At 39.8% G+C, this 13,025-nt stretch overlaps 1 protein-coding gene across 3 annotated transcripts in view; it reads left to right on the plus strand.

The window, feature by feature from the left end:
• Nucleotides 1-11,438, plus strand: part of LOC148346104 (uncharacterized) — a 31,175-nt gene extending 19,737 nt beyond the window's left edge. For 2 of the 3 annotated variants that reach the window (XM_088325154.1, XM_088325155.1), the window contains exons 3-7: nucleotides 146-396; nucleotides 476-635; nucleotides 714-793; nucleotides 3,942-4,033; nucleotides 5,983-7,353. In XM_088325154.1, the coding sequence (XP_088181280.1) occupies nucleotides 146-396; nucleotides 476-635; nucleotides 714-793; nucleotides 3,942-4,033; nucleotides 5,983-6,178 (779 nt within the window). In that variant the 3' untranslated portion in view covers nucleotides 6,179-7,353. Of the gene's footprint in view, nucleotides 1-145; nucleotides 397-475; nucleotides 636-713; nucleotides 794-3,941; nucleotides 4,034-5,982; nucleotides 7,354-7,851 lie in introns of those variants that run through there. The other variant, XM_088325153.1, reaches the window with a different exon arrangement.
• Nucleotides 11,439-13,025: the final 1,587 nt, after the last annotated feature.

Below are 13,025 nucleotides of genomic sequence, written 5' to 3' on the forward strand. Positions count from 1 at the left end.
TTTAACAATTTTTTTTCTTTAACCACTAGGATGCGCTAAATAACACACACGGTCCCGTTGATGGAATTGTAACGTGTCTGGATTTTAGGCCATCTGTATAAATGCACTTTTTAAAACATGTGACAGTGCCTCCTCTGTTTTCCAGAGACTTACTCTTCCTCTCAAAGTAACCACAATCCTTCCATCCTGGTGCCACAGCCCCTGCCACTGACCAACTGCTCTTTAACTGGCATAGTCACCTCAAAACGGACGACCAACCTCCACCAGCCGCCTTCACGTGCACGGCTAAAAGCGACAGACCCAAGCGCAGGGCAGCCAAAGGCGATTAGCCGAAGACGCGCCACAAACGGATGGCGGCCGGTAGGGGTCCCCGCAGAAAAGGAGGTTTTTATCGCGGTGAGTTATTAAAAAAAACAACAATGTCAAAAGTCGTCAATGGAGAAAAAAAGTGATGCAAAGGTTTTTATGGAACCAGGGTGAGGACGAGACGTCGCTCCGTCAGTGCTACGAGGGCGTGGAGCGCGACGGAGAAGTGATCCGCGTCCGAGACACGGTGCTGCTGCGCTCGGGCCCCAGGAAGAAGTCTCTGCCTTATGTGGCCAAGATATCGGCTCTGTGGGAGGATCCCAAAACCGGTCCGTGTAGACCGAAGGGTTGATGGATGGCGTGTCAAGGTTGCTGACGCGTTTGTGTGTTTTTATTGGTGGCCTCAGGGGAGCTGATGATGAGTCTTTTCTGGTACTACCGACCGGAGCACACGCAGGGAGGCCGAGACCCGGGCGCACACTGCCAGGTGAGATTACTGTAATCCCTCCATACTTGGCGGCCTCATGTCATCGGGGATTGAAAAATATTCATTTAAAAAATGTTCATCAAAAATTGAAGTCCAATAACATTTATTTGTATAGCCCTTAATCACAAAAAGTCTCATAGGTCTACACAGGCCACAATGAAAGCATCCTCTGATTTAAAACCTGCAATTCAAACCTCGCCACCTATGTGCTAGAGCAGGGGTGTCAAACTCATTTTTGGGGGCCACAGGATAGAACAAACATTCTGTCGGGGGCCGGATTAGTAGATTAAAGAGAAAGAAAAAGAGAGTTAAAGAAATAAGAGAAAGATGGAGGGAAAAGAAGAGAGAGGGTGGGACAAAGAAAGAGGGAGAGAGTGTGAGAAACAAGAGATAAAAAGAGAAGTCGTAAGAGAGGGGGAAAAAGGGAGCGGAAGAAAGAAATCCAAAGAGAAATAGAAAGACGTAGAGAAAAGAAAAAAGAAAGCGCAAAGGGTATGAAGAGAGAAAGAGAAAAGAGAGAAAAGGAAAAAAGGAAGTTGGAGTTAAAGAAGTTAAAAAGACACAGAAAGAGAAAGAGACAAAGAGGAACAAAGGAAGAGAAAAAGGGAGACACAGAGAATGAAAGAGACAGACAGAGAGTGGGAGAAAAGGGGTGGAAGAGAGAGAGAGAGAGAGAGAGCACGAGTACAGTCTCTTTGTGAGAGGCACCTGGCTTTGACTACATCAAGTTGACATATTTCAAACGGCCTCTTGTTTTTCTCTTGCGCTTCTCTGAGTGTTGTCTCGCGGGCCGGATTCAATCCCTTAGCGGGCCTTAATTGGCCCGCGGGCCGCCTGTTTGACACCTGAGTGCTAGAGGCACAATTGAACATTTCATTTTTGGGGGAGGGTTTTGGGATGCTTAGGCATGTCATAGTGGCCCGCTTAAAATGAACTGCACTGAGTGGCTGCGATTTAATATCCCTTGTCCACTATAGCTGAGAGGCACTTTTGTGCAATTTTGGCTTGCCTCAAATGAAACGCATGCTTGTGCCCGCTATCCTTTATTTCCCGTCGACTTGCTTAGAACAGGGGCCATTTATTTTTCGGTTCGGGCTGCTGAAGTAAGCTATTGTGGCCCGCCTAAAACGAACTGCACTATTTTGTCGGCAATCCATCATGCTCAACCCCATATTGCTGTGAACATGTACCAGCAGAAGGCACTTTTGTATGAAGGCGTGCCGTTCTGGCGTGCCTAAGATGAATTGTGGCCGCATTCCAATATCTATGGTCGACTATTGTTGAACGCATTATTTTGGAGAGCAAAATTGTGTCATGCATAGCAGTTATTTTTTTTCGTTCTTTCCACCTTAACTGAACAGCACCTGTGCAGTAGCAACCCAATATCCCCAATCGCATATTACTGCAACAGAGTTCCCGCGGATCCTTGAAAAGTCTTTTTTTTTAGTCTGGAAATAAGGCCTTAATTGGCATTAAAAAGTCTTAAATCCAAATATGAAAGTCTCAAAAATGTGATCACATTAATAAGATTCTCATCTCATCTCATTAGCTGCACCGCTTATCCTCAGTAGGGTCGCGGGGGTGCTGGAGCCCATCCCAGCAATCATCAGGCAGTGGGCAAGGGACACCCTGAACTGGTTGCCAGCCAATCGCAGGGCACACAGGGACAGACAACTTGCTCACTCATTCACACCTAGGGACAATTTGGACCAGCCAATCCACCTGAAATGCATGTCTTTGGAATGTGCCTGGAGGAAACCCACGCAAGCACGGGAAGAACATACAAACTCCGCACAGGAAGTCCGGTTGCTGGATTTGAACCCACACAGGAGGTTCCCAAGACCTCAGAACTGTGCCGCACACGCGCTAACCACTGCGCCGCCGTGCTGCCCTTAATAAGATTCATATTTGTTTAAATTTAAAAGAATTTGTAAGATTTATCAATTGTTTTTTTTTTTTTAATAATTCACTGATTTACTTTCATGATCAGAATAACTGAACCATCAAATGTGATGTGTTTTCAGTCGGGCTTTTCAGAGCAGACACATGTCTTATGCATCAACCCACAATACAAATAGACACTTCGGAGAGAGACTTTTATTTTGGACCATAGAAAAGAACATTTATTTATTTTTTTTGCCTCAAATGAACTAGACGTCCACTATCCATTATCCCCAATGTCATAGTGTTGTGAGTGAGGACCGGCAGGAGGCATTTTTGTTGGAATGTGTGCTATTCTAGCCTGCCTAAAATAAATGCACGATTGTGGCCCTGATCCACTATCACTGGTCAATAATTGCTGAGAGCATGCTTTGTTTCAGTTTGGGCTGCTGTAGTGTGCTGCACTGTTTTGTCTGCGATCCAATATCCCTGTGACTATTGATGAGAGCGGGGGCTAGGGAGCAAATTTTTCCCTTCCTTCCGCCTGAAATAAACAGCATCCATGCGGCAGCAATCCATTATCCCCTGTCCACTATTGCTGCAACTGGGGTCTGAAATGAAATGAAATGATCTGCATTTATATAGCGCTTTTCAAGTCAATGACTTCCCAAAGCGCTTTACAATGTGCTCCACATTTCCCAATAGCGGCCTTGTATTGCAGCCATGTAAGACGCTAACCTGCTTATTGGGGGTATTAGGGGTTCAGTGTCTTACCCAAGGACACTTCGACATGTAACACGGACGAGCCGGGATTTGAACTGGGATCCCTTGATCCCAAAACGAGCGCTCTACCTCCTGAGCTACTGCCGCCCCCGGTTCTGGCAAAAAGTGTATTTTAAAAATGGGGGCAGAGCAGAGGGGGTGTTCTGGGCCCCAATAACTGCAATAAACAAGGGACTCAGGTACAACAAAGATAATGTCATCAGGTCACAACAATCGTAATACAATGACAGCAACTCTCACTTCAATTTGTTTTTGACTACTGTGTTCATCCCTCAATGTCACGATTCTGCTTTACCTTTGGCGTTGTCTGCATGGTGATGCCACCTCACAAGGTGATGGGGGACGTTATTATCAGTCTGGCGCCAGACAACTGTTCGGCTCCGCTGTGATCGTATCTGCCGTGTTTTTTTAGCCTTGCATACCAGCAACATGATTCCTCTAAAAAGAATAAATGTGAGGAATGAAGAATATTTCTCCTTTTCAGAACGAGATCTTTGCCTCCCGACATCAGGACGAGAACAGCGTAGCCTGCATCGAAGACCGATGCTACGTCCTCCCCTTAGCCCAGTACTGTAGGTGAGTAATGATGTGCTTGAGAGTAGAAATCAAAGGGGTTTTTGTAGATATTCGTTGCAGGTTATTTATTTGTTAAAAGATCATTTTATTATAACAAAGCCATTTTTAAGGACTTGTATTGAAATGTGCTTCATGATTGGCTGTTAGTGGGTTCTAGCTAATTCCAGAAACACTTGATGGATCATGAATAGTCGCTAATGTGGCTAATATCAGTGTCTGAAATAAGCCCGGACACCCCGGGTGTGCATCTTTTACGTCGAGCATACAACTTAAAAACGTGTCCACCCGGGTGGCCGACATTTTTCCAAATTAAACGTTTGCTTTATTCCGATTTCGAAATCTTCGTTCGATTTGGAAATTTGGGAATTTTGGTTCGTTTGGCAATTTGCAAACTTGGCAGCCAATCGGAAGCCTGCATTGAATAACTTTGTGCTTCTGACTCTCCCGAGCGTTATAAGGTCGTGCATTTGCATATCATTTTCCAAAGTAGACGCACAAAGAACTCAAGAAAAATTGAAGTGGTTCGGAATCAGGCCAAAACCTCAGACCCAGAAGAAAGATTCAAAAGAAGCTAACAAAATTAATGACGCTACAAAACGTAAACATACATTAAAAGCATCGTGGAAAGAGGAACTCCTCGTTCACATGGCTTGTAGCAGACGACGCAACGCAAACATTGCATGAATGAAGATGAGTAATTACAGGTACAGATGGCAGATGGAAAACGGTGATGTCATATACATGCAATGAATGTTATAAGTTGATTTATAATAAACCTAGAGTTGTTCCGTCATATTTTCTGATTATCAATCCTTAATACTTTGCAACAATGTTTTTTTTTTTGTGATGAGTCGTCTTATTGTGTTTCAAGTTGTGAAAAATGGGGCAGGCAACTACAGTGAAACCTCGGTTTTCGAACGCCTCTCAGTTCGAACAAATCGGTTCTCGACCAAAAATTTCGAGAAATTCTTACTTCGCTTTCCGTTCAAAAAAATTCGAACGCCGGTACGCTAGGGGCGATGCTGAGCGGCGTACGGGTGTAGATCTCCCCCACCCCTCGTGAAGAACTGTTGTCACGTGAGCGCGCATTTCTTTTTGCTTTCGTTTTAAATATCGGTGAAGGGAGTGTTTTAACCCCTAATTATGCCTCGGAAGAAGGTCGGTGCAAGCAGCAAAGTTGCTACAGGTGAAAAAAGAAGAGTAGTGCGTACAACTATTGCATTTAAGAAAGAAATAATAGCAAAATATGAAGAAGGTGTGCGAGTTTCCCTTCTTTCGAGGGAATAGAGCATTCGTTCTGCAGACCACCACAAAGGTAAGAAATCCTATTCATAAATCTTTTCTTTATCCTTTAACCGCTCACCACTTGTTGTGGAGACCCGGGTGCTAAATGACGTGTAAACGACCTGATTTTTTTTTTTTTTTACACGTTCATGTTAGCGTAATCTTTCGTACGGAGAGATAACGCGAACGTACGATTAGCCTGGGTTAGCTTCATGTTTACGTCCGTGGTAAACATTCAGGGTTTTGGAACGGATTAAAACGATTTCACATTACTTTTAATGGGAAAAACGATTTCGGTGATTGAACAAATCGGTTTTCGAACAGGGTTCTGGAACGGATTATGGTCGAGAACCGAGGTTCCACTGTGTATGGCTGGGCAGGCAACTTTTCAGAGTTGTCTGCCCTGGTGTCCTTTAACTTTTTGTCATAAGTTTCAGACACAGCTAATATCCACTAATGTTGGCTAGTAGCATCAGCTAGGCAAGTCAGCAAAGCTTTAACCATTCACAGCTCTCGCACCTATATAGCGATCTTAGTTTTTGTTGTGGGCTGCTAAATGAAGGTGGTCCACAAATGGCCTTTTTGCCGCTCTTTGGACTTTAGTGTGAGCTCATATTGTCCTCTGTGATTCAGAAAAGCACACAAAGCGTTTTTTTTGTTTGCAGATATTGTGCCTTGACGAAACGTCGTTCGGAGGGAGCCCTCTTGGCGGGCGTCTTTCGCAGCATGGTGCCCTGTTGCCCAGATTTTGCCCCACCCGCCCACCGCTGTGTGCCCGCCCACGTGGACCCCCAACTGGTCTACCTTTGCAGACACGTCTACGACTTCCGATACGGACGCATACTCAAGAACCCGCAGTAGAAAAGAAGAGACATGGGACATTGGCGTGAGATTTTCACGGTACGTTCACCAAAAGCAAAAATCACGGTAATCTGCAACAAATGTCAGATAATACATTGTTTGGTTCAAAACAAATATGCCATCACTGAGAAATATCAAAATCTTGACAATGAGTGCAGTTAAAACAAGCTTATAGTATACAAATTCGGACAATTTATAAATCATTAAAACACATTTGATAATTAATTTTGATCATTCATTTATTTAGAAAAATTCTTAATCGTTGATCGTTTTTATTTCAGTAAAAGCTAAATATAATGACCAAGTTTGAAATAGTTCTAAGGAAAATGGCCCATTAAAGCAAATTTTGATGACTATTACTTGAAATTTTTGGGGGGGATCCAGTTTTTAAAAACAGGTTATTTTTGTAATAAACATTGATATTGTTTGAACGGGCGGCTGGGTGGTTAGCGCGCAGCCCCACGGCGCAGAGGTTAAGGGTTCAAGTCCAGCTACTGCAGCCTCCCCGTGTGGAGTTTGCATGTTCTCCCCGTGTCTGCGTGGGTTTTCTCCGGCCACTCCGGTTTCCTCTCGCATTCAAAAATCATGCATGTCAGGTTAATTGGCCAGTCCAAATTGTCCCTAGGTGTGAATGCGTGAGCGAATTGTCTGTCCCTGTGTGGCAACCAGTTCAGGGTGTCCCCTGCCCGCTGCCCAAAGATGACTGGAATGGGCTCCAGCACCCCCGTGACCCTACTGAGGATAAGCGGTGCAGATAATGGATGGATGGTATTGTTTGAAACAAAACAACTTAATTTAAAATAAGATGCCATATGTTTTCCCTTTTTAAATTATTTTAGTTTTGTTTTTGACAACTACATTTATTTATTTGGAAAGAAAATAACACTATATGAAAGTAAACACCCCATTTCATTTGAAAAAAAGGTTGTATTTTGTCATGTTTCTGACTGCTGAATCCTTGTTTTTGTTTGTTTGAAACAAAACAACTTAAATCAACAACTTTAGAATAAGATAACCCAATTTCTAATTGGATTGTTCTTGTTGTAGTTGGGTTTGTATCTTGTTTAATAAAATAACCCAATTTAGAATAAAATGCAATCTTTTATCCTTTTTAAAAAAATGTTTGTTTATATGTATACCGGACTAATATCCCCCGAGTGGGAGGTGGCTAGAGTCAAGAATGACTTAAGAACACATTCACATTTTTGACTCTTTCTGGGAGATTGATATAGAGGAGGGGATTCCCAGCCCCCTCGCTCAACCCAACTGAGGTGTTGGGAGTCATTAGGTGACCAAACCCCCCCAATTCCAACCCCTAATGCGCCAAGCAGGGAGGCAATGGTTACCAATGTTATAAGTCTTAGGTATGACCCGGCCGAGGCTCGAACCAGCAACCTCCTAGTCTCGGGTCGGGCGCCCTACCCCCAAAACCACAGAGCTAAATGTTTGTTTATAATATATGATATATATATATTTAAATTATTCCAATGTTTACATTTATTGAGAGTGTTTGTGCAAAACAACCAAAGACGTTTGGTACAATTAACTTCATGTCTTCTATTGGTTCAGTATTGACCCCGAAACAGTTCATTTTCCTTTTTACAGTCAAAGTATTTTCTGCCGATGAAAGCATATTAATGTTTTTTTTTTTTTTTTTTTCAATTTTATTTTAGGGATGAGTGTGCACGTGCCCCTTTAGCTGGCTCAAGTGTTCCCAGTCCAACAGCGGTTGTATTTTCTACCGCCATTAAGTCGGATTTTCTTGCTTCCTTGAGCCGGTTTGTGCGCGCGCGTATGAAAGTGTTGTCAGTGTGGATCAATGTAACAATGCGTGACGTGGGTTTTGTGGTTTGGGTTTTTTTTCTGCCGAAGGAGGCTTTCAGGCAATCATACAAACACAAAAACAGATTTTTATGGGAAGAAAGGTTCTCTGTTTTGCGCACTCTCCCTGGTATTTTTTACAAAAAAAGATTTTTTACTTTACTCAACACTTGCCGATGTGCAGGTTTATACCAAATTATAGCCAATCAAAATGATCGTAGCTTTTCGGGTGAAAACTCCATTCCCCTTTAATTCCAGTGAATAATTAAAAAAATTGTAAGACATTTAGCTCATTTTAAGTATTATTTTTCTCACTGCATTTTTTTTTAAATTTTTTATGGTAAAAGACTAAAACATATTCTGTAAAATGAGCAGAATAATCTCCAAAAAGGAAGAAAATTGGAAAAATAATGCTTAAAAGTTTTTGTTTTTTTGATTATAAAAGAAATGAAAATGGTAAAAAGTAGAAAAAAATATATAATACAAGCTTAATTATTTCATATTGTTTTCTCATGTGGCTATATTTAGAAAAAAATCTGCTGTAAAAATTAGAAATATTTTGATTGAGTATAATAGTAACTATCCCCCCCAAAATGAAAGGATAGAAAAATATGTTATTAACATCAAGGGTTCATTTTCTTTTACTATATTTTTAACAAAAAGTAAAGAAAGATATTCTTTATTCTGAGAAATTTTTTTTAAGTTAATTATTGTTGTTTTTCTGGCTATATTTTTTTTCCTGCAGTAAAAATTTAAATATTAATTAAAATAAGACAAACTACGTACTGCCCCGTATAAACCATATAAGCCACTTTTAAAAGTAAATATTATTATTCTTGTCTTATATGTTTTAACATAAAAAGGGAAAGAAATAAGAGCTAAAAAAACCTTATGGCAGATAATTTGCTTGATTTTAAAAATTCTTTTTCACATATAAAAGGGGAAAAAAAACCTACAATGTAGTAGCACTTTTCTTACATTTTCAATATTTTTTATCATTTGAAATAGAAAAAAAAAGAAAATATTATTTAACAAGAACATAATAATCATATGTCAGATAGTTTCCTCATTTGGCTATATTTTAAATTCAAACAGAAAAATAATTTCTTACAATCCCCCCAAAAAGATATAAAAGCAATGCTTAAAATAAAGTTTGTAACAAATAATTATTTTACCATAGTTGTTAAAAAAATCTAATTACAAATAAAATCTAATGTTTATTATGAATACAATTATTTTATGGCAGTTCATTTGCTTATTCGAACTATTATTTTTCTTATTTGACAAGTAAAGCAAGTTAAAATACGAAGAAAACCCAAGAAAAATATATAAAATGAGGAAATGGCAATCTTGGAGTAAAAAACAGAACCTAGAAAGATCGCATGCCCTGCCTTTTCTATATTTACATTCTTTTTTGGTCTTTTTCTCTTCCATTTTCTTGTTTTGTAGCAACCTGTATCTTCTTTCATAGACATCCCATAATTTCACGATTAAATAAGGGACTCTCGAAACAACTCAGTTGGGTTAACGGAGGACCAATCTAGAACTCTGGTTAAATTGAACCCAAATGTCTGGTTTAGCCTGCTCAGCTTTTGTATTCTGTCTTATGGTTCAATTCTTTGTTTTGAAATCAATTTCCGGACAAGGACTGTCTTATAGCTTTAGCATCTGGTTAGAGAGCTTCGTTAAAATTGCACTAAATCAAATGATATTATCGTGCATTTTGTTGACATGATTACTTGGAGATAATGTAAGCCATTCCTTGAATCTCGAGATATGTGTATTGTACATTTCTTAAGGCGTAAAATAGAGCTCTTGTGAGTAGGAAGCTGCTTGGTTTCGAATATCTGATTCAGATCATTTGGAATAATAGAAGTTCTTTACTCTAATCCCTCGCTAATTTGCACTCTATGCGGCAGCAGTGCATCACATCTTGAAAATTTTCCGCGATCCATTATCCCAGATTGCGTATTGCTACTACTGGGGGACAGCAGAGCGCTTTTCTTTCGAGCCTGGACGCTCTTTTTTTGCCATGCTGTCCACCAAATAGTCTCCAGCCCTCGTGCGAATGTGATCCATTATCCCTGAACGCACATTGCTGCGAGTGGGGACCAGCAAAAGAGCACTGTTGTCGAGCCCGAAAGTCTCTTTTTCTGCCATTATTTCCTCCTAAAATGAAGAGCACTCATTCAGCCGCAATTTGTTATCCCCAATCCTGTATTGCTGCGAGCCGGGACCAGTGGAAGTCATTATTGTTGGGATGATTGCTGTTCTGGCTGGCCTAGAATAAAATACCCAGTTGTGGCTGCGATTCATTATCCCCGGTCGACTATAGCTGAGAGCAGGCCGCTGGCAAAGCACTTTTCTTTCAGTTCGGGTTGATGAAGCATACTGTCGTGGCCCACCTAAAATATACTGCACTTTTTGGCTGCAATCCATTATCCCCAGTCAACAGTACGTATGTGACTATTGCCAATAGGAGGGGGAGGGATAGCGCATTTGTCATGATTTTTTACCCCCGTTACTTCCGCCTAAAATGAACTGCACTCGTGCGGTCATTGCCCATTACCCCTGGTTGACTATTGTTGTGAGCATGGTTCAAGAGAGCAAATTTGTGTCATGACTGGTGACTCATTTCCGTTCTTTCCACCTAAAATGAACAGCACCCAATCAGCTGCGATCCATTATCTCTTTTCGACTATTGCTGCGAGTAGAGGCCAGAAGAGCACTTCCTAAAAAAATGAGGGGGGGTTCCTCATGGTTTTTCGCATACCATTTGTCCCCATTAACCGCTATAAACGAGGGATTACAGTAATTTATTAGAGTAAAGCAGCATTATTGTATTTATCGTTCTTCCATTTTTCTGTTCAATTATATACAAGAACTAAATGTATATATTTAATCGGAGCACTGTTTGAATAGACACAGTGTAGTATTTTTTGCAAGATCTGTATTAATTATATTTAGGGATATTAAAATAGTCGACTGTATAACGGTAATTTAACTTATTGGGGGGGAATGCTGTGTGGAATTGAAGATCCGCTTTTAGAAATGATTTTTTTTTCTGCTGATAATAAATAGAATTTTTTTGGTTACCCCTAAAAAGAAGAGTGTACAAATTTCTCTTCAAAGTGAAATAATAGATCATTGGCAACTCAAATTGCCAAAGTTGAACGTCTCTTTGATGAATTTAGCCTTCAATGAGATCAACGAAAGTAGATTGTGATCCGTGCCGATATTTCTCACCTTGATATTTTGATACGTAAGGGAAAATCTAAACTTTGGATATTTTTGCAGTAGAGAAGCGTCTATCTGATATTAATGTCACTTTTTTGTTGCGCCCTGAAAGATCGGTTGAATTGATGTAATGTCCCTCCTGATTTTTATGTTGCATTGAATGAATATTTATACATTTGAAATGAAGTTCATTGTGAAAACATATGTGTCTGAGTGTTCTTCTTTTTGCCTGGTTTTGTCTTAAATTTTGTCAAGAACATTTAAAAGTTTACAATACTGTGTGTAAGTGTGCATATATAAAATGTATTTATTATTTTTTAATTTCATACAATCAACATTTTTGAAACATATACATGTGAAAAAATGTCAGGAAACAGAACAGGATCAGGACCCAAATGCATGACGTTTCTCACACAAGCTTTTTATTCCATGGGAAATGGGGAGTCATGCACGTTAGGCAGCAGTCTGGCGTGGAATGGCAGGAAGCCAGAGGCCGACAAGATCGATGCCAATTGCCCGAGCAGATATCGGACAGATGGGGTCAATACCGGACAGGACGGGACAGACAGGATTGATATCAAAACAGGATATCGAAATTAAGTAGGACAAACTAGACGGGAACGAAAGTGGAAACCGATATTAAACAGGACAAAATAGACGGGAACAATACTGGACAGGAAATATTGACAGGATACAGGACCGAGTCAAAACCCATGTCTTGCGGGGCAGAGGTTCGTTGACGGACTGACAAAAGGTGAGTGAGAGCACTGAGCTTAAATAGACGGAAATCTGTCAACGAGCCGCAGCTGGCACCACACGGGCGGGGCCAATTGGGCGCTGTGGCAACTGTGACAAAAAATATGTATATGAAAATAATATATAGAAATAATAGGTATTAATAAATGTTAAATTAAAAACAACACATATTAAAAATTGAAAATATAAATAGCCAAACATACATCACGTGATTCTGTTTTATGCAGTCAATAATAAATAATAAACTAATACTGTAGATATTTTCTATTCCTTTAATTAAAATAACATTCAAAATAAAGAACACAAAAATATAAATATATAATTTTTTGAAAAGAAAACTATTTTAAAAGTATTGAAATAAAAACAAAATTAAAAATAATATAAATGGCAAATTGAAAAAGAGCATGCTCTCGATCCTGCAGATTTCTTCTTGGCTCTTGGGATCACTAGTAGACCAGCATTTTCAGAGCGACGGATTCACCTCCCACTTTATTAGTTTTTACATTTTTTTTCTACTGATATCAATAACAATTTTCGAACATGTTATGTGACATTATTTTGTTTTTGACTCATTGTTTTTGTCCTGTTTTTATTTTAATGTTCGAAATAAAAGTTTTCATTCATACATTCAATGTATATGTTTATAATGGCATTCTATACTTCTTCTTTTTTTTTGTTACAAACAAAATGACATACCGTATTTTCCGCACTATAAGGCGCACCGCATTATAAGGCGCTATAAGTGCATGCTGGTTTAAGATCAGGTAATTGTGCAATTTTGTAATTGTAATCCTGTGCAGTCCTTGGAGACATTTTTGTGATTAAGGGCGTCATAAATAAATGTGACTTGACTTGGCTACAGTAGAGGATGTAGTTACGTTATGCAACCATTAGATGGTGCCGCGCTAAAGGGAATGTCAACAAAACAGTCAGATAGGTCAGTCAAACTTTATTAATAGATAACAAACAAGCTTTCCACAACTCCATTTACTCCCAAAATGAATAAACAGCCGTTTTATTATTTTCTCTGAGG

This window comes from Urocampus carinirostris, chromosome 20 (genome assembly GCF_059441175.1).
Source record: "Urocampus carinirostris isolate Australia breed hairy pipefish chromosome 20, RoL_Ucar_1.0, whole genome shotgun sequence".
Lineage (NCBI taxonomy): Eukaryota > Metazoa > Chordata > Actinopteri > Syngnathiformes > Syngnathidae > Urocampus > Urocampus carinirostris.